The following is a 24,142-nucleotide window of genomic DNA, read 5'->3' on the forward strand; positions in this document are numbered from 1 at the left end:
TCCAGGTCTCAGACTTAGTCTTTTTTCCCCAGATCTCAGTCAAAAAAAAAAAAAAAAAAAAAAAGAAAAAGAAAAAAAGAAAAAGAAAAAGAAAGGGTTCTCCTGTAGATTACGCCATTAAAGCTTTTTCCTTTTATTTCCTACACTTCCCCAGATCCCCTGTTAGAAACCTGGCTCAGTCCTGACTAGCGTGTCAGATTTGTCCAGCTCCCAGAGGGCTAGAAGACATTAGGAAAGGAATAAAAACTTACCTCTGATGCAGTCTCTCAGAACTGTGTGTTCTAAAGATCTTCAGCTTCACTCAGTTTCTGAGGGAGGGATTTTTCACAGTATGATTTTTGAGGAAATTCTCCAGGTCAGCAGGTAAACAATGAGCAATAGGGCGCTTTTAGGTTGCCAGGTCAATATCATCATCCTGCCCCAATGATCAGAAGGGAAGACGTGGGACAAGAGTGAAACTCAAATGTTGTTTAGTGGTTTGGAGCCTGGGATGGCTAATTTCAGGTGTTAATTTGGTTCGGCTGTGGTGTCTACATGTTTGGTCAAGCACCAGTCTAGATGTTACCGTGGAGGTATTTTTTTAGAGGTGATTAACCTTTAAATCAGCCGACTTTGTGTCAAGCATATTACTCTCCATAATGTGGATGGGTCCTCATTCAATCAGTTGAAGGCATCAAGAGAGAAAGACGAAGGTCCCCCAAGGAAGAGGGAATTCTGCCAGCAGCCAGCCTTTGGAGTGGAGATTGTCTCCAGCCTGCTAGCCCCTCCTCGGCAGATTTTGGACTTGTCCACCTCTACAATCACATGAGCCAATTCCTTCAGATAAATCTCTCTGTAGGCATACCTTATCGGTTCTGTTTCTCTGGTGAGCAATGATACGTAGCCCAAATTAACAAGGCTCTGAGATAACAGTGGTGCTCAGTCTGCTCTCTGCCCCTTCTTCATGGTCAGTTTGACGAAGAGTGGGCAGCAGAGTGGGTACAAATATGATAGAAGGGTTTGGGAGTTCGAGAAGGGGGGTCAGGAAGAGGGGTATGAGAAAGTTGCCCACAATGGGGAGTGGTTTTTGTTCACTGGCTGTATTAGCCTGTGGAGCACCAGCGCTGGAAGAACTGGGATGCACTTTCCGTCTCCTGAGCCTCCATCCTCACCCCCACACATTCTCCCAGTTTTTCTCTCCTCTTTTGGGGTGACAGGGGTAGTCTGACCATCCTCACCTGACTCAGGTGGAAATATCTCTGCCTGTTAAATGTCTTTTCTCAAGCAACAGCCACGTACCTGCCAAACATTGTGCCAGGCGCTGACTTGCAGAGAACTCTTTAATCAAAAAGTCCTGGAGACAGGTCCCATGGAGCCTGGCCCACTGCGCTGGCGGCTTGTTCACTTGTGCTATGATGCTGCTGAGAAGGCTCGATGGGTCCCTGTGTCCAGGTCCAAAACCCACATGTGCTAGGAAGTGAACACCTCCATTGGGACCCCAGATTTAAGGGCCATGTGGTGCCACTGGCTTGGGAAGGTGGATGTCTGGCTTTTACACTCAAGACCGCCCAGCCCCTAATGCATTCCACATATTTTAGTCAATGGAAGTCCTATTTTCAGAAAACCTGTGGCAGCGGATGAGACAAAGGAACTTTACAGCAACAAGACACAAGGGATCAGTGAACTATGGCCATTTACCACTTTTTTTTGTCAATAAAGTTTTATTGGAAAACAGCCAAGCTGATCGCATAGTTTCCACGGCTGCTCTCGCCCTATAATCACAGAATCAAGTAGCTGCAGCAGAGATCACATGTGGTCCAGAAAGCCTAAACTATTTTCTATCTGGCTCCTTACAGAAAATGTCTGCTGACCCCTGAATCATGTGCATCTCTCGTCCCTAAAGAAGGCAAGGACCGCCGGTGATTCATCTTCCTCCTGACCCTCTCATCTGTGTTCATCTTGGGGCCGCGTCTGAGTACGAGCCGGGGCCCACGGAACATTGCTGTGTCAGCAGTGACATCACACAGGGTTCCTGGAACCCTCGGCGCTCACTCAGAACCCAACTGGAGGCTGTCGTTCTAAGAGTTTCCTGTGGAAAAATGACTTTAGCTAGCAGCTCACGACAAATGAGAACCACTGAAGGAGAAATGGGGATGTTGCCTAGAGCCAAAAGAAGTGGCAGGGCATCACTAATGCCTTCCTCCCGAGCTCAAGCTCACCCTGGCAGGGTGAAGTGTCAATTCAAGAGGAACAGACCTACTTCGAAGTCCCGTGGTGAGACTGGGGGGACATCTTTCTCCCGTGAAGGGAACTGGGCATGCAGTCTGGTTTCCCCAGGAAGAGAGAATCAGACCAAGAGAAGAAAAACACGCAGTGATGTCTGAACTACCCAACGGTGTTCGCACCCCAGAGGAGTAAATGAACACACAAATGAAGGAAAAAGCAAAAGAGGGAAAGAAAGCATAAATCTGGGAAAACACGAATACATGAATCTTACCTTGAGTTTTAAGATCTGTCAGCCACGGACAGTGACGCACTTCCTGATTACTCAGAGCTGCAGTCTCTGTACAGTGACTGATGGCAGCTTCAAAGATATCTCAGGAGAGGACACCTCCCTTCCCATTGGGACAGCTGTGGGTTTTATTTGTATTACGAGCAGCTTTGGGCAGATGGATGGGGGCAAAAGGAAGAAGACAGGGGACAGAAGAGGGTGGGAGGAGGGTTAGGGGGTCCAAAGTGTGTCCCAGAAGAGGAGTTGGTGTTTAACAAGAGGAACTTGGGGAAACAGAAAAGAAAAACAGCAGGAGATTCTGGAAGCAGGGTGGAGGACCAGGGTCTGGCGAGAGGATGGATGCCAGCAGGAGTGACTGTGCAGCCTCAGCTCTGCTGTTCCTGGGCCCTGTCTGGTTCTGCGGCACACGTGGGCCAGAGGCCTGCATCTCTCCAGGAGAGCTGACCCCATCTTGAATCCTGGGCCCATCAAAGATGCTCAAAGGCTGATGATTTGGGGAACACTGGAAACCAACGAGTAAAGGAGAAGACCTCCAGGACCCCTTTCACCCTGAGGCGGGGGGACCCGCGGAGGAGGCAGAGGTAGAGTGCCTCTGAGACAATGCCCGGAAGGAAGAAAGAGACAGGGAAGAGCCAGGGCAGGTGGGGCTGGAGCAGGGAGCCCCACGCTGGCCCTGCTGGTCCTCACTGTGTCCTGGGCCCAGGGAGCTGTCAGTACCTAGAGCTCAGCTTTCCAGGGGATTGGGAATCTGTAGAAATTTAAAAGTAAAGTGAAAACACAAATTGCAAAATATGAAACAATTTATTGAAAAACAAAATGAAAAGATAACAAAAACCATCCTTTCCTGTGGGGATACGTGTGTGTAATAAAATCTGCCTTATTCAAAGGACATGAGGGTCTGCATTTATCAATTAAAACAAATTTATTGGTTGTTCTCTATTTCCTCCATCCTTTATAACTTTTGTCTGTCATACATCTGATTCTGAAAAATGTATTGAAAATCTACAAATTATGCTTTTGCCATTCTCCATAGATTTATCTGAATTGGATATTAACTTATCCTTAAATTAACATTTCTTTGTATTAAAATTATATATGCAGACATCCATATATACACATAAATTACACTATCATTTTCAATGCTCTTAAACTTTATATCTCATATAATTTTTTTGTCTGTAATTTACTTTAAAAACAAGCTATAATTGCTATATACAGTACTGAATATAAAAAATAATGAATGAATTGGTGAATATGATAGAGTCAAGAAGATATCCCACCACAGCCCATATTTAATAACATGCAAAGGAAATAAGCACATTTTCAGTAAGATTTCAAGCAAGCAGAAGAAGACCTGATATGGTTAAAGTGAAAGGATAAACATTTAAAAATGCAGAGAATGTTTATTAAGCAGAAGTGGTTCCTTATCAAAGGAGAATAGGCAGGAATATTAAAGTACTAAAATGATACAGTTCCCAAAATACTCCATAAAACTAAAATCTGCATACAGAAGCATAAATCCAGAACATTCTCTGAAAGCTGCATGGCAACAATTCATGGGACTGTTAAGTTGATCTTTTCATGGATTTCCTTTCCAACTGCTCTTTGAACAGCCCTTGTGTACACACAGCAGAACCTCAATCTCATCAGTTGTCTCAGCTTTTATGAAACTGAGTTGTACTTTTATAATTATGAGAAGAAAAGTATATTTAAATATCTTTAAATAATATATATATATAAATAAAATTATCAGTATAATTATATGTTACAATCATAAGAAGCAGATATTGGAGGGAGTCTGCAGCCAAATACTGGGTTTTTAATCCCATGTTACTGTTAAGGAGAAACAGCTGGGCTGTGTCTTTGTCCAATATAAAAATTACGTAATGCTGAGCATTCCTATGGAAAATTTTAATTTGGAAACTAATTTCTGCTAGTATTCAAGACTCAGAGAAACTGTGAGAAGGGACCACTGATGGCCATTACTAATGGTGTAAGCTGCTCACTTTTCCCCCTTTTAGAAACTTTCCACTGTTTCCCCCTCAACTTCTTCATGTCCTATCAGAGCACACTCAGAGGTTCAACATTTTAAACTTTAAGCACCGAATCCACATATACAATTCTGATATTATAAGTTCATCATTTTAATGACAGTGCTTACAATATACAGTCTGCTTTTTTTCCTATTCTCACCATGTGCTCAAAGCCTATTTGATTAAAAAAAAAATTTTCCCCACTGTAATCACTGAGAAACTTACATTAGGGGAATAAGCCATGAGAAAATCATATCTGGGAATAAAGAACCCAAGGCATAAATGTTTCTCCAGAATAAAACAAGACATTGTGGTCACAGATTTAGGAACGATACGGGAGTGACCCTCACGTCATCGTGTGTAAAAAGAAAACACACTTATGCGCAGATTTGCTGTAGGTAAGTTCCTGCAGGCATAGTTTTGAATTGCACAAGGGGTATGTCAAAGAGACAGGAAGGTAATTTTGGTAAGTGCCTTGAAGGTTAGAAGAATCTTTTCTGAGTGGAACTTTCACTTAGTCACGATTTAACAGCAAAATGAAGAACCAACAACATGACACGTGATCAGAGTCTGTAGATGCCTCTTTTCGAGAGCCAGCCCGCTGCATTCTCTGCTGGGCCTTCCCTCGCTGGGCTGAGCTTCCTCCCATGTCACTTGGTTGCCCACCAAACAGGATCAAGTCTGTGCCATTGACAAGCCCCAACAGAAAACCTTCATTAACTTGTTTACAGCAGAGCGTGGCATCATTTTGAATCGGACACTGGTTAAGCCTGCCCTGCTACTGTCATATGGGTGAGATCATCCTTCCTTACCCCGTCTGAGCCATCTGTTACACATCAGGGACGACTTACATTCCCTCTGCCAGCAAAATCTTGGGAGTTCCAGAAGCCAACTTTGTTCCAGGCCTGTTATGGACCAAGTGTTTGTGTCCCTCCCAAATTCCTATGTTGAAACCTTACCCCTGCCCCAGTGGTAGGAGGGGGTGGTGCCTTTGGCAGAGGACTAAGATTAGGGGAAGTCATGAGGTTGGGGCCCTCCCAAATGGGATGCCCAAATGGAATTCCTACTGCCATGCTAACACCTAAAACCCAGAAATACCTAACATGCGAATGGGCAAGTGAATAGTTAAATTGCGATCCATGTGATGCTAAGATACATGAATATTCAGCAGTGGAAGTGAAGAAGTTATGCACATGGATGCATATCACAGATGCTAATTAAGAAGTACAAATTAACTTTCCCTCCCCGCTCACCCCGCCCTCATCTTCTAGCCTTGCCCCTTCTGAGAAGCTCCTGGTGGCTGAGACCCAGGCTGGCTATTTTCTGTGAAGCCAGACATGCTGTTGGGACAGAGAGGAGGGACTTTTTTTTGGTAGGGCCTTATCTTCATCCATTCAGGCTGCTCTAACAAAAACACCATAGACCAAGTGACTTAAAAAACAGAAATTTACTTCTCACACTTCTGGAAGCTGGGAGTCCAGGATCAGGGGATGAGCATCCCATTTGTATATAGCACGGGCTAATTTTCAATCTTCTGTTTCAGTGACAGGGACATGCCATTCTTTAATGGGTGGCAGAGTTACTGCAGCTTTCTCTGCAGTTCTAGAACCATTATTTCGGGGTATCAGCTCTTTCATTTTAAGCAGGAGAAGGTTCACCCCAGTGGCTGTGGCAACAGCCAGGAGCACTTCCACCACCCTGGTGTTCTCTGAAGGCTCCTTGTTCCCCCGGGCTTCCAGAGACTTACACATTTTGGGAAGACTGTTGACGCTGCCTGGGGAACCCTTATGTAGGTCATTCTCACTCTTCTATCTCCCTGACTGCCCTACCTGACTAAAGGACACTGAAACTTAGTCACAAGGCTAGTGTGAGATTGAATGAAATAATGGACGTTAACGTCCCTGCTGGGCTGCTAGCTCACTAAAGTGACGTTCCTTTGGTTTATTTTTTTTAGAATCCTTTCCATTTTTGAAGTTGATGTATAGTTGCTGTACAATATTATATGTTACAGGCATACAGTATAATGATTCACAGTTTTCAAAGGTTATACGTCATTTATAGTTACTTATAAAATGTTGGCTATATTCCCCATGTAAAGTGACATTCCTTTGGAATTAGGAGCTAGAGGGCGCCCTGCTCCTGGGAAAATGCAAGAAGTGCCAAGGCAGCCCATGTGAGCAATGCCCATAGGAGTAACTGGCACTTATTGGGCACTTAATCTCATGCCAGGCACTATTCTTACTGGTTCATTCATGCACTCTACAAGTAGTTAGTAAGCACCCACTGTGTGCTAGAAATTAGTTTAGGAGTTGAAGACAGAACAGACAATCGGACACTCAAAGTCCCTGTCCTCGTGGCCCTCACAGTCTGGTGCAAAAGACCAACACATCAGGAGTGATGAGCACCGTGAGAAAAAGAAAGCCGTGTGATAAGGCAGAGAGGGGGCCGGTGGTGCTATTTTAAGGTAAGGGTCCAGGGTGTCAGAGCATATGGGAAGCAACACAGTGAAGTGTGCAGAAATCAGGATCTACAACACAGAACAGCAAGAGCGTAGAGACAGCAACGTGCCCACTGAGCTGGAGGATCATCGGCGGAGGGGCAGGTGGCCGAGGCAGGGCAAGCCGGGGCCGGGGAGGGAGGAGGGAAACGAGGCAGGGGAGGTAGTCAGGGGCCAGGTATGTAGGACTTTTTAGCCACGGTTAGGGCAATGGATTCTGTTGTAAATGTGATGGGAGACCGTTGGAAGGTTGAGAGCAGAGTCCCATTATGTGGCTTTTAATTCGATAGTGTCCCTCCAGCTGCGGGGGCGGGGCTATGGGTGGGAGGGGCGGGGGCGGGGGAAGGGAACTGCACAATCCAGGGGCACAGCCCTGGTGGCTTGGAGTAGCCACTACGGATGTGATAGGAAAGGTGAGAAGAGGGCTAATTACTGATTGATTGGATGTGGGATGTGAGCAAAAGACAGAAAGCAAAAAAAAAAAAAAAAAAAAAAAAAGAAATGGCAGCATATCCAAAATAAAAACTGGGAATTAAGGCCAAGACATATTCTGGACAGAAGACATATTTTGGACAAAATTCACTTGCAGGTTTTCTTTAAAGGATTCCTAAGACGGAACTGTAATATCAGTTCCCCATGAAATACATGTAAAATGTAGACTATTACAAACATCCTAAGACTTTGAGATGGTGTTTTCAGGAGGATTTGCCAAGTTAAGCTTAACTCCTGGGCTGAGGTTTGGAGTCTGTGCTGGCCGGGGGCCTTAGGACGCCATTAGTGTGACTGCTCAGCGGCAAAGTTAATTACAAGGTTTATTACAGACCAGAGGGATGCTGGGGGTGGGGGTGTGTGGAGGTGGGCAGAGGGAGGCCTGACACCTGGCAAAGGTGTCGTCAGCCGGAGAAGCTGGGTGAACGGCAGTGCCACTACCGGATAAGGGGACTGGTTGGGGTAGAGCAGGTCTGGGAGGTGGGGGATCAGGGGTTCTGTTTTGACTGTGATGAAACTAAGATGTTTCTTAGACCTAAGTGATGATGTTATGTCAGCAGTTGGAGACAAGAAACTGGAGTTCAATACATATATTTTTCATATATTAACTACTTAATCTGCTTAACAAACTGTGGTACTTACTCCTATTATACCCATCTTCCAGACGAGAACACCAAGGCACAGAGAGGTTAAGTAAATTGGAACTCTTCATGTCAGTCATCTCTCAGGGCAGGAGCACATGATTCAAAAACCGTACAGGTAGAAGAGAGAGGTTGTCCCCATCGAGTCATTGGAGATTTTGGTTGGACCAGAGAAGTGATTATGGGGATCCAGCCCTTGGGGAAGTAAGGCACAAGTGAGACTTGAATTCAGACTCCTCACCTCACAGACTGCTTCATTACTCCTCGTTGCCACCTCACCCACCACCGATCTTCACTACTTCTCTCACAGCTTCCTCCATCACAGGTCCTCGTGGCCCAGGAGAAGTGGAAACAGCTGTGGCATCTTCCCCGTGGCCAAAGACCCCTACAATGAGGAGGGTTTCCCAGGATCTAGGAGCCCAAAGAGCATCGTTCCCCTCTGAGCTGTCTTGGAAGAAGCAGTAAGCTCACGAGTAAGAGACGGAGTCTTCCTCAAGATCTCAGTCTTTTCCTTACTTAGGAAGACGCTCAAACCTGCTCAGGATTTGGAAGGAAAATGCTTCCACCGGCATCTTGCAGACTCCCGTGCAGGTCTGTGGCACTAAAACCACAGGAGCAAGTAGTAGAAGGAATACGTCTCCCATCCTGCTCAAGTTCTAAAGCCGCCTTTTGTGTTTCCTATAAATGTATTCACTCTGTTCATTGGCCAGCCATGGAAACCGATAGCAGAGGCATTTTTATTAAGTTCTGACTCAGAAAGCTTAATTACATTTTGGCGGCTTTTCTCTAAGCCCCAGAAGCAAAAACTCTGTCCTCCCGCTTTTGCCCCTCAGGTCTGCGTATGAGGTGTGTCTTTCTAGAACATCCCAGCAGCTAAGAAAGGAGAAATTGTCCACTTCCTGATGCACGATGGGCTCTTCTGCTCTTTGTGGGAACTCCTTCTGACAGCAGACTTGTCCACAGATCAATATCTCCCTTTGAATTTGCAAACGATAAGGAAGGAGACCTGCGAGATCTAATTCCTGAATAAAATGTGGAGAGGAGCCTCCTTCAAGCTAGAGGGATGCTAGGAGTGAAGTGCGCAGAGGGAAGCAGGGATGCTGGCGGCACGGTGGAGGGACCAGTGCGGAGCTGCAGTCTTCCAGAGGAGGCGGAAAACAGAGACCAAGGCAGTCCAGCCCAGGTCCAGCTCAGGCCACACCGCATGCTAGGACCTGAAAGACACCCAGGATGGGGAACAGGACAGGGAGCTGGCCCAGAAATGGTGGAATGTCAGAGCTGGGCCACTTTACTACATTTGTATGAAAGGAACAAGGGAGAAAGGGAAGAGAGGGCTACCCATGAGAACAGGCCCAGCAGGAAGAATATTAAAAAATCTCATGGGCTGGGATGTGGAGGAGTGGGATGCTGAAGTTCGCTCCACTGGCTCCTGAGAGCTCATTGTTTAATGTTCAGGATTTCTGTGAGCCTGTTGACATCATGTGCCTGAGGACACTGAGCTGCTGAAAGGTTTTAGCTGGGACTCATACAGGCCATTTCCAGGCCTGCCCTTCACACCTCTTAGGCCAGTGAGCAGATGAGGATATTATTTTGCATAAACTCTTTGGATTGTTATTTCCTTTAGGGTCTCAGTGGTCCAGCCAGGGCGTCTTACTATAAACGGATTAGTCATAGCAACCCTTAACCACGGCTGGGGTGAGTGGCTGTCAGACACCCCCATCCCTCCCCCTAGAGTAGGTAACAGTGAGCTTCAATGAGTGGGGCCAACCCACTTTACCCAGTGTTTTTCCTGTGGGTTGTAGCAGTAATATTAATAGGTATCAAGTCAGACCGTCCCGGGTCAGTCCGGCACATGCTTCCCAGCACCGTGCCTTGCAACCGAAATTTTAACAGAGCAAAATTCTCTCATACGTCTAAATAAACACACAATAGTACTGTATAAGTATGCCACTGTGCATTTAGAAGTATCTCTTTCTCTAGGCCCAGAAATCATGTACACTCAAGAAAAATACAGATCGAAGGGGTCCCCGACTTTACAGAGAAGTCAGGTCCAAGGAACGAACGCCAGGCTGTACGCTGCTCGGAAGTGTGTCAGACGAGGGAACTGATCACTTTAAAAAAGGTGGTGAAGCAAGCAAGGGTGTTCCTTAATACCTTCTCATTTAACCTGAATTGCAACCAATTTATTCAAAACACTAACCTTTTGTGAGCCTTTGGCTTGGACTACATCCTTATCACACACTCACATCTTTTAGGCACGAGCACCTGCGTTTTCATGAACTTCGATCTAAGATGCAGCCTTTCCTCCCATTGTGACTACAGACAATAAATCACACAGCAGTGTATTCACAGTACCTGTGACCTCTCCCCCACGCTGTCCTCTCTTTTCACATTAACTATGGACATATCTAAGTATTGAACTGGTTAAAGAAAGAAGCACAGGTCTGTCCTACAGTTTCACAAATGGTTTACTGTTTTGATGGCTGAATTTCAATATAATTGGTTTCCTTTTGGAAAAAAAAAAACGCAATGAAAGACCACTTCAGATCAGATAGGATGGTAATAGTTATTAATAAAATAATGATCATCATAATGAAAAATAGGACTTATTGCTGAGGATGTGAAGGAAGTACAAGCCTCATTCACCCTGCATGTGTCATGAGGATGTAACACGGTGCGGCCTCCGTGGAAGAGTGCTTGTCAACCCCTCAAGAAGTTAAACATGGACGTACTATAAGACCCAGCAATAAGGAAAAAAATCTGGATTTGATTTTGAAAAAGAAGCCCCATCCTCTCTTTGCAGTTCTTAAAAAGTGGACAGCTGCTTTAGTAAGAAAAGGCAGTGCTGTTCTTCTAAGGGTTGCTTGGACAGAAATGAACGGCTCGGCATGGTCTTATTTGCTATCTATTAATTTTAATGCTGCAAAGCACAGACGAGCCCTGGGCAAAGGCCCCAGCTGCACAGAGAGCAGGGAGCTGGAATTAGCTTTGGAAAACCTGGATTCAAGTCTGGCCCTGCTACGGAAAGGCTGTGTGTCCTTAGAGAAGTCCTTTCACCTCCTTGGGCTTTTGTTTCCTCTGTATAATGAGAGTCATAGCTTGCAGGGTTACTTACAAGAAGTAAAAGGTGTAATTTAAATGAAAGCTTTCCAGCGTCCGCAGGTAGGTGGGGGGCTCCACCTCTCCTCTGAGTTCAGGTGGCACTTCTTATTCACAAGCCCATTGCTCCTGCCTCTGCGTTGTAATTCTATTTTGCCTGATTGTTTTCCCCTCCAGAGCGTGAGCAGATTATGTGTATGTGCTGGTGGTGGGGGTGGGGGGTGCCTATTTACTTCTGCTTTCCCTTTACACAAAAATAATAGTAGTTCCTGCAGATGACTCTTCAGTGAATGAAGGAATCAGTAAATGGGTGGGTGGGTGGATGCGGCAAACTCCAGTGTGTACACAGCCCTTGGTAATGGGTAGGGATGGGTGAGGTCTGGTGCAGCATTTAATCAGCTCCTCCTTTTCTGAGTTTTACGCGTATCATCCCTCTGCTTACTTGTTAGTTTTACCACGCGCGGATGTATCCCTGAAGCATGCATGCTTTCAAATTTATGTAACTTAAATCATACTTACGGATTCTTCTGAAACTTAACTTTTCTTATTCAAAATTGTGTTTTTAAGATTCAGCTGTGTTGAGGGGGAGGGTATAGCAATATAGCTCAGTGGTAGAGTGCAACACAGCATGCACGAGGTCCTGGTTTCAATCCCCAGTGCCTCCATTAAAACTAACTAAATAAATTTAATTACCTCCTCCTATCAAAAAAAAAAAAAAGCTGAAAAAAAAAAAAAGATTCAGCTGTGTTGATGTGAGTATCAACAGTTCATTCATTCTCACCATCATGTATTCTTCTATTCTGAGAACACACCATGTTGTGTTTTTTCATGCTCTTACCTATGGCTCTCTGGGCTCTTTCCAGTTTGGAGCTATTAAATAAAATGCTGCCATCGGCATCTTTTTGCAAACTGGCAGTGTCCCTCTGCAACCCTGTGCATTTGGGGGCTTATGTGCTATGATGGCCCGAAGAGCTTCCTGATCCGATAGTGCAGGGAATGGAACACAAAGTCCAACCGCAAACCTTAGGAAACACGACTCTGGGCTTCAGAGAAGTTATTTCAGTTCACTTCTGATTTCACAAGAAAGTTCAACAATCTGGGGTGGAATCTGTGTGGCGGACATTGTCAATAGGACAAGGGACAAGGCACTCATCACAGTGTGTATTCAGTTGGTCACCAGTGAAGGCAGGATAACAGGTCTCCTGCCATCTGAGTGACCAAATCCTATCCTGGGCGTTGAGGGCTTACGAGGAAAGTCACATTTCAAGTTTGTATGTTATAGTATCTATCAGTTTGGACAGGTTCTTTTTTGCATAAATTAACACTTGGAGATTGAGTGAGCAAGAACTTTGGAGTCTGATCAACCTGAGTTCATATATTTAGTTCTGTGACCTTGGGACAGTCACTTAACCTCTATGATTATCAGTCACCAGATCTGTAAAATGATAATAATAAGCAGATGTGCATAAAGGGTTAAATTAAATATATACAGAAATAATTTTTCAATCTTTTAAGCACTTTGTATAGATAGTATATGTGTAGATACAGGCTTAGATACTCATATGAATACAAATGTGATATAGTTTTTCTATAGATTGTATTGATTAAAGTTGGGAATTGGTGAGACCAGGATCCTCTCCTGGGAGGTCAGGGGATGCTCAGCATCACCTGAAGCATGACCACTGCCCATGGTCCAGAACGTTGGCTTTTTAAGAACTCAAACAGAGCTCATCAGGCGTTGAGGCATAGACTGAACTGACCAAATGCCAATCTATTTTTAATAGGGAACATAAATACCACATTCCTCCCCTTGGCTGGTCAGTTCATTACTTTCTTATGGCAAAGTCTCCTTAGGTAGCCGGATTATACACTAAGGGCTGGGTGGGCAGGGTGGTGTGTGGTGTGTGGTGTGTGGTATGGACCAGACGCTGAGTGATGGGAGATTAGAAAGATGGCCTATGGCCAGTATCACTGAGTCATGACAGCCTGATGCATAGGTCCCACTGGTGTCCTGGACACACTTGGCTTTTGGCATGTTCCTTGACAAGGCTCCTCATAGACCATTCCTTTTTGTTGCCAAAGGAGTTCTTGGATATGCTTGTTTTTTGATTTTTTAATCGTTAGTCGTAACTAGTCTATTTCTTTTTATTTGAATATGTATTTATCAGGTCTTGCTTAGATTTTCTAGTCTTGTTCTTTTTGCTTTTGAACCAAGAAAGATCTTCTAAGTCAATGTCTGCTTTATTCTTTTTATGTTTTCTTCCCACCCATGAGCCCTGGGCTGGGTGTCCCATTCTCAGCCCAGGATCCTGCCTTCTAACTCGTAACACACCCACCTTGCCCAGGATGCTAAAATGGTACCCATCAATGCCATCTCTAACCTGTAATTCCCTAATAGATACAAAAACCAGGGACAACTGGCATGTTTCTAAGGTTTACCTCTGAATTACATACTAGATGGTTTTTAAAGTTCACCTCTAAAAGTCAATGACTGTGTTTAAAACAGGAAGCTTTTCAAAAGACCAAAGTCTAACCCCTCAGTGAGTGAGACTGAGTGCTCTCAAAATAAATGTTCTTAAACAGAAACATGCTCAAGTTCCCTCTAAGAGTATAACCTACAGGAAGGGAAGTCATTGTCACCTGTCCTTTATTTGTGGTAATTTGCATGTTAATGATTGAACAGTTGCAGACCAGTTGGTTGGATAATGAACTCGGTCTAGACGTGTTGTATCGGAGTAACCAGTGTGGACGCTAACAGAATGCCAAACATCACTTGGAAAGAGAGATTAATCATTAACCCTACTAATTCACTTGGCATTTTTAAGCAAAAATGACCTCCTTAAATATATAACATGGGTAAAGACCAAATGTACATGGTTAGTATTACCTGCTAAAACTTCCAGACAATCTTGTTATGCTGGGAAAAAAAATTGTTGTCATTTGTGAGGTGGTTTCCGAAATAAATTAATCCAAACAAGAAAGTGGTTATCTATTAGAATCTGAATAATTTCACACACATGGTATTTCTTCACTAGTAAGGCCAAATCAGAAATACCCAAGCCTGTGAAACAGTGGTGCTCAAGTGACGTGAAAGTCACAAAGGGCTGAACTCACATGAGAGGAGTCGTCGTAATTACTACTGGAAAGGGAGTTACTGAAATTGTTCTCGTGCAGTTGGAGAAAATAAAGATCTACACTGTAGGCCGCTGAACACTGAGTAGAGTCTCTTTTCTCACACTTATTTCCAAGAGTAACTGATGTAGCTTTTACTATGAATCAGCATTATAGAAGGGAGTTAAAAATAAAAACCCGGCCAAGAGGAGTTAAAAAAGATGCGGGGGTTCCATCTCACTGGAAATGGATGAGATGTTGCAGAGAGAAGCAACGTTTAGTTCTGTGTATCTTATCAAGGAGGCCCTGGAGGGGCGGCATGGTGGGTTACATGACCACTCATGTCTGATAAGACACTCAACCACTCACTCCATGAACATGAGGCATCTCCGTGTGGGTCAGGATATGAGCTAGGTCTCAAAGAAGGAAAAATACGAAGGCAGTAGCTCACAGCTTAATGAAAGAAGAGAAAAAAAACATGTAAAAATCAATCCCAGTACAGTGAGATCTGTGCTAAAATAAAGGAAAAGGAGGGGTATGGGACCCCTACATGGAAGGAGTCATGCAGTCACGGTCTGGAAGGAAGGAGACAATCAAGAAATGGTGGCTGATGAATGAGTTCATTGGGGGATGCACATTTTGGGCAGAGGAAACCTCACGGTGTGTGTAGGAAACGACCAGGAGCTGGAGTTTACTGGAGCATCGCTGTTGGTGGGTGATGGAGAGTGAGTGTCAGAGGTCAAAAAGGATAGGTAGGTGGATGAGATACACAAAGGCTCTTTCCAAGGGCTCAGCCGTGGGACTAATGGATAAGCGCTGCTTTTCTGTGCTGACTGGATCATTCTCTGCATCTCTCCTTGTTAATTTTTCCTCCTGCTTTAGTTTTTCCCCCTCTGCGGCGGCCGTCGGTGGAAATGTCCTCCTGGCCTTCTTGTCCTTGTCTTGGAATAGCATCCTTGTGTTTTTCAGCGCTGCTTCTTTGTGGTCCCAGCCAACAGGGTTTCATCCGGAGCTGCGTTCTTCTCACACGATGGGCTCTCCTATGCCAAGATGCAACAGTCTCATCACCTGCCTCCTGGACACGGTTGGACTAGAGGTCGGCATCCATGCCAGGGCCAGCCCCAGTCCCTCTCTGTTCGTAGGAGCCAAAGACCGTTTCATCTCTACCTGTCAGGTGGAAGAAGGCGGTGTGTAGTGAGAAAGAGTGGCCCACAAAGAGAAAGAGAAGAGAAAAATATTCACAGTCCTGGCAACGTTCAGGTGCTCGGTTCCAGCTCTCCTGAGGTCTCCCTGCGTCCCTGCCTTCTGTGGTCTGCTCACTCTTTCTTTGGATTACCTGGGCATCTTTATCCTCTCACCAGAAAGCTCGTTCCTTTGAGCCAATTTGAGTTGGGGAGTTGCTGTGGTTTTGAATTCCTTTTTCCCTTTTCCAACTTGTCCCATCTCATCCTTGGCTATTAAGCCTTACCTCTCCAGCAACAGCAATAATAGCAACAAATACATGACACCAACCACATGCCAGGTGATGCTCTAAGCTTTTTACAAATATTAAGTCATTTAATTCTCACAAAATTCCTCTGGGGTAAGTGCTATCATATGCCTATTTCATCGACGAGGAAACGGAGGCGCAGAGAGTTTAACATACACAGCAAGTTAAGTAGAGTTGCTGACTTGAACAGGAGCTGGCTGGCTTTGGATGTCATGGTCTGAGAGCAGCCAGTCTGATGCCGCCAGCAACTGAGGAAGCCAGGGAACTCAGCAAAAGGGCAAAGGCAAACATGCTGCCCCAGGATCCAAAGAAGCTCAGGCCTTAGGACACTGGGTTCTTTTAGCACCAGAGCAACTCCCGAGAGATAGACATCTCTAGGGAGGAAGGTTAAGCCTGTCCCATTATGGTCCAATCATTGTCTCCAGACCCACTCAGTCATAGCCACGTGCTTTCCCCTCGGCCCTGGTGGTTTGGGCCCATACCAAGAGGGGCAGCTGCGCTCAGGCAAATGCAGCAGTCTTATGGCCCCACACTGGCCAAGAGTAAACAACAAACCTCAAGTCAACATATCTAACATTTATCATTTGTTGTTGTTTATTTGAGCTATCAAAACCTGGAAAAAGCTTAAAGTCTATACTGCCATTGTGATTTTTGTCAATTTCTTCTTGAACTTTGATTCCTCCAAGTTCATGGATGGTGCATTTTTCACTGTAGATAGGTTTGTGTTATATTCTGACTTAAGGTTGTCCTTTGTACCATGTAGCAGGGGCAGAAATGTACTCACGCCATGTTCCTTTGAGCCCAATGGACCTTAACCTTGACAGTTCATGGTATCTCTGGTTTACATCCATCATCTCTCTTGGAAAGCTCAGTCTCTCCCAGACGAATGCACAGTCATTCTGACTCCTTCATCCTCCCACCCCCTCTTCAAGGTGGTGTCTAGGTGGTCGGGGAGGGGGCTGGTTGGGGAGAAGAGAGCCCTGGACTCTTGCTCACCTCCACGCTGAGTGCCTGGGGTGGTCATTTGGCTGGTGAACTTTAAGGTCTCTTTAGGAGGCCCTGACTGGGGCTGAAGTCTGTGGCCTTGAACTTTCGTTCGTCCAGTCCCACTCCCTGTGGCCTCGGAGCCTTCAACCAGGATCCGTTAATCTAGACTCTCTCAATACCTTTGTGTCCCTGCCCACCCCACCCCCACCAAGGAAGTGTAAGGGTCCCCAGCCCACCACATAGAGGCCACACGTGCGCCATGTCAGGCCAGCTCCGTGGCCGCATCCCTCAATCCCTGCAGAACCACCCTATGTGGTACCTTCTCCCAGGCTCCCAAATGGGGGAAACCTCTCTGCTTTTGGCTTTCCCGTCAGCTTGTCTGATATGCCTTCCCTAGGGCTTGGGCCAGAAGATGGCAGAACACATGGGTTCCCTCCCCTCCTCTTTCTTTGCCCGGTCTCCGTGAAGGTAAGGCATAATGATCTTCCCCCTTCCTACCCCTTCTGTGGGGAGGGACTTGCCACACTTTGCTTCTTCGTTTTGTCATGTCATCAGAATAGCATTTTAAAATCTCTAATGCGTGCAGAGCATGTTACCACATTCAACTGCATCTGAAGCTTTACTGTAATTGAGCACAGCAGTTAACATCATCCCCATTTTACAGATGGGGAAGTGAGACTTAAGAGGTGAACAAAGTTCCCAGGGTAACAGAGTAAGTCAGGGACAGAGCCAAGACCTGAGCTGTGCTTTCTGCCTCAAAGGCCAGTGCTTCCGCCTTTTTGTATAAAACAGATCTCGTCTGCCTGTGATCTAAGTCCGTGACTCTGAGAGTGAAGGGAAGACCTACTGGCTAAGGGTGACGAGGGGACAGCCTGGACAGAGCGCCTGCGGCAGGCTGCGTTCTGCAGAGTTAAAGATAAGGAAGTAGGGAGTAACAGAGGCCTACAAGCCCTTCTCTCCAGTGAAGAGAAAGAGGATGGAAAGCAAGGAGGAGTGAGGAAGTGTTGAGAGGAGACATAAAGTATATGACAGAGAAAAAGCCCCATGGTTACAGATACTACAGACGGTCCATTATTTGCCCCACCACGCCCCCTACTTCCCAGGAAGGCCACGGTGCCACTCCCGGCCCTTTGCTATCTTAAAGTCAAAAGAAGGTAAAATTCCCGGGGTCATCATACATTATACAGTGGAAGTCCTGTCTCTCGTATCAAAGGGATATGCAGCAGAGTCGAGGTGACTGCTTTCCCTCACCAAGCGTTACCACTGTGTGGCTGGCAACCCGAGTCGTTTCTGGGAGGACCTTACCCAGAATCACATGCTCCTAGCCCAGAGGGTCTGTGTTAACTTCTTCTTGAAAATGCAAATTTCAGCTCCAAATGCAATAGCCTCCTTTGGAATTTAAAAGAGTTCTAGGTTGTTTAAAGGTTGAGTGGAATTCCTGAGCCTGTTAACTGGTCACAGTCTACTGACTCTCATAATTAGCACGGGACCACTGTACTGTGCAAACGCCACTCAGTACTCAGCAATGACTAACCGCTCCGTCTCAGACTGTTTACTTAAGAGTGGACGGCTCTCATCCACAATCGATGTTTCTGGGTAGTTACTATTTAACACCAAGAGATGAGAGAGGGTGACCCAGTCCCTTATCCCTTCACAACACCCCCCACCCCAACTCCAGTTCCATCCTGGCCACCAAATCCCAGCATTCTAGGTGACCCACTTCCAGATCTTGTCTGGCTATAGAGGCGTGAGACCTTGGAAAAGTCACTTCCCTACCCCGAGCTTCAGTTTCCTTATCTGCAAACTCTGGGGGCTGAATTGGGTGATGTCAAAGGTCTTTTCTACCTGTAAGGTGCAGTGATTAAAGGAGAAGATGAAATGTCTCCTTCTCTGTTAAAACTCAGGTATATTTATTACTGACTGAAAACAACAGCACGACAGACTCCAAGCAGACTATGGCAAGTATCTCAACGTCTTGGAGCTGTTCACATTCCACCTCTTATTTCCATGGACAAATGCAAGAAGGACTAAAGATATTTGCAGAGTAACATTTTATAAAAATGGCAGAAGGCAAGAGCACAGTTAAATATATGTGTATATAATGGTCACCTTCCCTATAATTTCATTTTTTAGGGAGAATATTAGAAATGTATTTGTTTGGAGACAATACCAAAATGAGCCACATGTGGTGGCAGACATGTGAACGCCAAGGAGAGGAACTTGCTTACTTCTAAGCGGGGTGGAAAGTTGGAGAATGGAAAGAGCTTGGTGGGAGTGGGGATGCAGCAAGGTGGGTGCTGTGTGAGCAGTCAGAGACAGAACTGTCAGTGGGGAGCAGGGCCCAAAAGGGGATTGTTCCGGGTCGCAGGTACGTCTAAGATGGATTTGACCTTGCTTGAGGTGGAATGAGTGAGGTCAGCCTCCTCTTTCATTTACCCTAACAGATCTTCCGTCAAGTACACTGGGTATTTATTACGTGCACGTGGGCATGTGAGTGTGCTGCCTTTGGGGGTATGTGGAAGAGAGGCTGAGCTCTCACTGGACCGATGCCAGGGAAATCAGGGGCAGCACTTTGAGACAAGGATGCGCTGGTCCCAGATGATGCCTGAGCTGCTCTCTTTGTACTTACCATCATCTGGCTGGTCCTGGCTTGTCTCGATGCCGGGTGCACACGTGCCTCAGTCTTCACTTGAGGTGTCTTTCTTTTCCACCTCTCCACGTCCTGCTCATTTCTTCAAAGCCTAGTTTACATTTTCCCTGATCCCTCCCCCCTCTCTCTGCCCTCTTTCATTCACCAGTGACCACAATGCCCCCAGGCAGCGTGCTTCCTGAGTGCAATACCTTAGTTTGCTACTCACTTCGCCAGCCCAGACTAGAAGTCCGGGTGGGCAGAGCCCCTGTGGCTCTCTTTCCATGGTCCCTCCAACACCTAGCTTCGTGCCGGCACAAAGCACACATTCAACTTCTTTGAATCGATAAACAAATGAATATCATTAAGCACCTATTAGTCAGATCAATAGTGACAAATACTCCTGGAAAGACAATGCTTATTTGAAAATATATCCCAAGCATTTTTTCTGTACACCACCCTCCCCCCCAACACACACACACATACACACACACACACACACACACGTGCTTCTTTGTCAGGATTTAAGACAGTCCCATGATTTCGCAAACATGTCTACATTTAGGAGACTTCTTGCCTTTTGTGGCTCTCACCTGGGACGTGTTTATTCTTCCATAGACCTTCACTGGGCACGCACTATGGGGCTGTCTTCTTCCTAAGAGCCACCATCTCTCAGAGGCATCCTAGTGTCTGGCAGAACAACAGTCCCTCGAAGCTCTCTACAGCCTAACTTCACCAGGATATGCAGACAAAAGCCAGTTAAAGGAGCTTTTAAGTTCTCATTTGGTTGTATAAATAAGACTCTTGTAACAACTTCAAGTAGTTACCTTCGACAGTCACCCTGCAAGAAGGCAAGGAGAGCTGAGAGCCTGTTTCAAAACCGAGTCATTCACAATTTCCCAGGCCGGCTGCCTCTGCCTGGGTGTTTACTGGGTGCACTCTGAAGCAGTGGCCTTGGAGTTCGTGGGCACGGGGGCCACATCTCTGGCCCCGGGAGCCGAGCGGTGCGGCCCTGGCATGCTAAGTGGGCAGCACTGGGGCGCCTTTGTTTCCCGCCGTCTCCGAGGACCCGCTTCCCTCTGAATCTTAATGGACTGCTCCCCCACCCCCTCAGCCCTGGCCCTGTGGCCGGGGGCCAGCGCCCCTCTGTCACGCATCCCGGACCCCTGGGGTGGGAGTAAACCCGGACCCAGCGAGTGGGGAGGGGGGTGCCTCAAGCCCCAGCCTGGGCAGGCCGAGCACCTGCGAGGCCCGCGGAGGAGGCCCCCGGCTCCGGGGGGGGGGGGGTCCCGCCGCCGCCGCCGCCCGCGGCCCCAAGTCTCGCGGTGCTGCGGCCTGGCCCGGGGAGCCGCGGCCCGACGCCCCCCGCCGCGTGACAAAGGCTGGAGCCGGAGGAGGAGGCCGAGGAGGGGGCGGAGGCGATAAAGGCGGGGGGCGGCGGGCGGCCGCGGCGGCGGGAGAGCTCCGAGGCAGCGCCCGCCCGCGCCGTCCTTTGTGTGGCGGCGGCGGCGGCGGCGGCGGCGGCGGCGGTGCCTGGGCCTGCGCCGGCCGCGCCTGCCCCGGGGGGCGCCCGGCTCCGCGCCGCGCCTCCCCGCCCCCGCCCGGCGCGCGCCCAGCCTGGCGAGCAAGATGGCAACCCCGGCGGCGGTCAACCCTCCGGGTGAGTAGCGGCCGCGGGCCCCGCCGCCTGGCGCAGCCCGCAGGCCCTGCCCGGGGCCGGGGCGGGCCGGAGGGGCTGGGCGCGCCGAGCGCCCCCGGGAGCGCGGAGCCGGGCGCTCAATCCCCCGGGTGGGGTGGGGGAGCGGCTGTCACTCCGCGCGGCAGCGGCAGCATCAGCACCAGCACTGGCAGCGGCATCTCCATCCCGATCCCTGCCCATTCCGGTCCCCAGGATGGGGCAGCCCTGACCCCCGGGCGGTGGTCGCTGGCCCCTCATCCTTAGGAACCAGAGGGCTGGCGCAGGATCCCCTCAAGTTCCTAAAATAACCACTTTTGCCTACCTCATCCAACGCATTTTTTTCTTCAGGTCCCGGCCTTGTGGCATCGCGGCGTCAGCGGGTCGGGGTGGGTAGGAGGGTACCGCGCTGACGGAGGGAAAAGTTTGGAGCCAGGATTCAACAGGGTGGAACTCCCCGGATCTCCCCTCCCCGCCCCGCAGCTCCCCCCACGCCGCCCCCCAGCAACTGCTGGTCCTTTGCGCCGTTTGCGACTAGCTACCGTGTATCTTATCTTTAACGGACACAAAAAACCCAGGCTGTAGAAATACAGTGTGGAGCAGCCCCGCCCAGCGCAAGTCACATCCTGTGCCTTCTAGGGCTGACCTGTTCTCAGGGTGCGATCTGTGACAACTGTGCTCTTTCTGAAAAAAATGGAAAAGAAGTCATAATCAAGTATTGACCTGTTTGGGGATTGTAGTAGGGAAATTCTATTTTCGTGGGGAAATATACCCTATCTGATGAGTAGAGCAGCCTGAGGGAGGTCTGAGAATGGCCAGGGGGACACCTAGGCTGACTGCTACAAAGTTTTGGGTGTTGGGCAGTGACTGCTATGGCCATGGCATGGTGCTGGGACCCTGTGGTGGATGCAGGGAGAGTCAGAGACCAGCCCTCAGAGAATTCCCGGTAGAGGGAGGTGGTGGGGTAGGGATGGGGGTGTGAACACCCACCATACCTAGAGAAGAAAAAAAAAAGGGTCATCAGAATTAGGAATGAAAGATCCCTTCTATCTAAAGTGGTTAGGGAAGACGTTTGGAGATTGGGCATTTTAGACCTGGACTTTGAAGAACTGAAAGGTTTGACTATAGAGTCAGGCGCTGAAGGGACTTGCAGGTGGAAGGGACAGCATAAGTGATGGTGGACTTCCTCTGAGCATGCATAGTTGCCAGTGAGTGGTTGGGGCACTGGGGATATAAGAGGGAGCAGTGGGATTTCACAGAGTAGTTTGGCGGTGGCTGTGAAGGGCAGGCTGAGTAGGGACTCTCTCCCTCCACACTGGGTCCTCAGTGGTATTGAACAGGGAAGTCACATGAGCACGCATCTTCTGAAAGATTAACTTGTCAGCTATGTTAAGGTCGCATAGAAAGGAAGGAGCAAGACTAGAGGCAGGGAGGCCTGGTTGAAAAGATGCAGGTGCTTGGAAGGTGAGCCTTGGCGGCACTGGCTTGGATCAGAGAGAGGAAGGCCAGCACCGCTGGGCAGGTGGAGGAGCCAGACTTGCACTGCTTGTTTGGGGTGAGGGTGAAGGAAGAGTCCATGGAGACACACACGGGAGAAGCCTGAGTAGTTCCAAGGAAGGAGATTCCGTCAGGAGCAGTAGGGAGTCTTGGAAGAACAGATGAGTTTCCTGTCCAGAACACTGAGTGGGAACACGGCTGGTTTGAAAACAGCTGTGCCAGTTTGCTTGAGACTGAAGTCCGTAGGATCCACCTGTTCAGCTGCTTAAAAATTAATAGCAAATTGATTGATTTAAATGTTATGACATTAGGAAAAGCAAAGGAAGTTAAATGAAGATATTTTAGTCCAGTATAGTTTATATTGGAAGTAGGAATAAAATCGGAGGTGTTGTATTATGTATATGTGTATATACATATATACACACTCACACACACACCATTACATCCCTGTGTAGGGCGTTTTGTCCATTACATTGTTCTGTGAGCTGCATGGAATAAATACTGGGCAGCTGTCATGCTTGGCGGTGCTGAGCACACAAATGCCTGTGCCTTGCATCGCAGGACACTTGAGTTGTGCAAGTGCAGGGGATTGTTTTTGTTATTTGTAAACACCTGGCCTGCTTGGTAGACAGTGATGTCTGTGTCTTTTTTCTGTTGGCAGAGATATCTTGAGCACGGTGAGAACTTCTCAAGTGAAAATTCCTTGAGGTGGTTGCCGTTTCTCTTATCCACCGTCTTGTCTTTGAGCGGTCCTCTGCAGTAACATTCAGATCTGTGGGGCATGTTGTTTTTGTACCCTGTGAATCTCTGACTTCTTTGGAGAAATGGTATAGTTTCAAGCGATGCGGCTGGAGGTTTGAGCCCAGAGAGATTTCAGATTGGACTGGCATTTCACAACCAAGAGAGGCAAGGCACCTGACCTTGGTACCCAGAGTCCTGCTCTCACAGGCAGGAGTCACATGATGCTTCTTTAAGTGCCTCCTCCTCCTACCTCACTCCACTCCCCAGATGTTGTTGCTTTGCAAGTAAGAACTTGGTAAACACAGGCCAATGGATGGGAAGGCACCAAGATTTATTTCTGCTGCTAGTCTGTGTCCAGGATACCATGGTGACAGGCTGTCACTTCCCCACCCCGACCCACCTGTTCCTGTTTTCCCAGCTGACCACTGCACACCAGCAGACCCATTGGCGATGGCACTTGTCTGTGATGCGTGGCAGGTGCACTCTGGGGTCTAGGTGATGACAGGTGAAGTTGGAATCTCCACATTCTCATGTGTTCAGGTGATCTGAGCCAAGTTCAGACCTCTAACCTGCCCCTTCTAGGTCCCCTGTTTGGGTTTAAGGATTCTACCAGGTACCCTGGGGGCAGAGTGGTTTTTGGAGAAGGAAGGGCTTGGCTCCTAGACATTCTCCTCTTGGGATCCACCACGGTAGTCCACGGTCTGGTTCCCAGCTCCTGGGGGCTCTCACACTTCCCTGCTCCTTGGTCATTTGCAGTCCCTCC

General features: G+C 47.6%; 1 protein-coding gene and 1 long non-coding RNA gene across 2 annotated transcripts in view; one reads left to right on the forward strand and one right to left on the reverse strand.

The window, feature by feature from the left end:
- Positions 1-13,880: 13,880 nt before the first annotated feature.
- On the reverse strand, positions 13,881-22,773 carry LOC106730255. The gene is made up of 3 exons (XR_001366708.2): positions 21,467-22,773; positions 20,060-20,307; positions 13,881-15,528 (listed from the first exon to the last, which is right to left on the reverse strand). It is a non-coding gene; the product is annotated as an uncharacterized LOC106730255 (long non-coding RNA).
- The window catches only part of ARNT2 (aryl hydrocarbon receptor nuclear translocator 2), a 163,904-nt gene continuing 160,420 nt past the window's right edge, over positions 20,659-24,142 (forward strand). Inside the window, exon 1 of the mRNA XM_032469156.1 lies at positions 20,659-21,126. Within this exon, the coding sequence (XP_032325047.1) occupies positions 21,096-21,126 (31 nt within the window). The 5' untranslated portion in view covers positions 20,659-21,095. The remainder of the gene's footprint in view (positions 21,127-24,142) is intronic.

The sequence above is a fragment of the Camelus ferus genome, chromosome 27 (genome assembly GCF_009834535.1).
Source record: "Camelus ferus isolate YT-003-E chromosome 27, BCGSAC_Cfer_1.0, whole genome shotgun sequence".
Taxonomy (NCBI): domain Eukaryota; kingdom Metazoa; phylum Chordata; class Mammalia; order Artiodactyla; family Camelidae; genus Camelus; species Camelus ferus.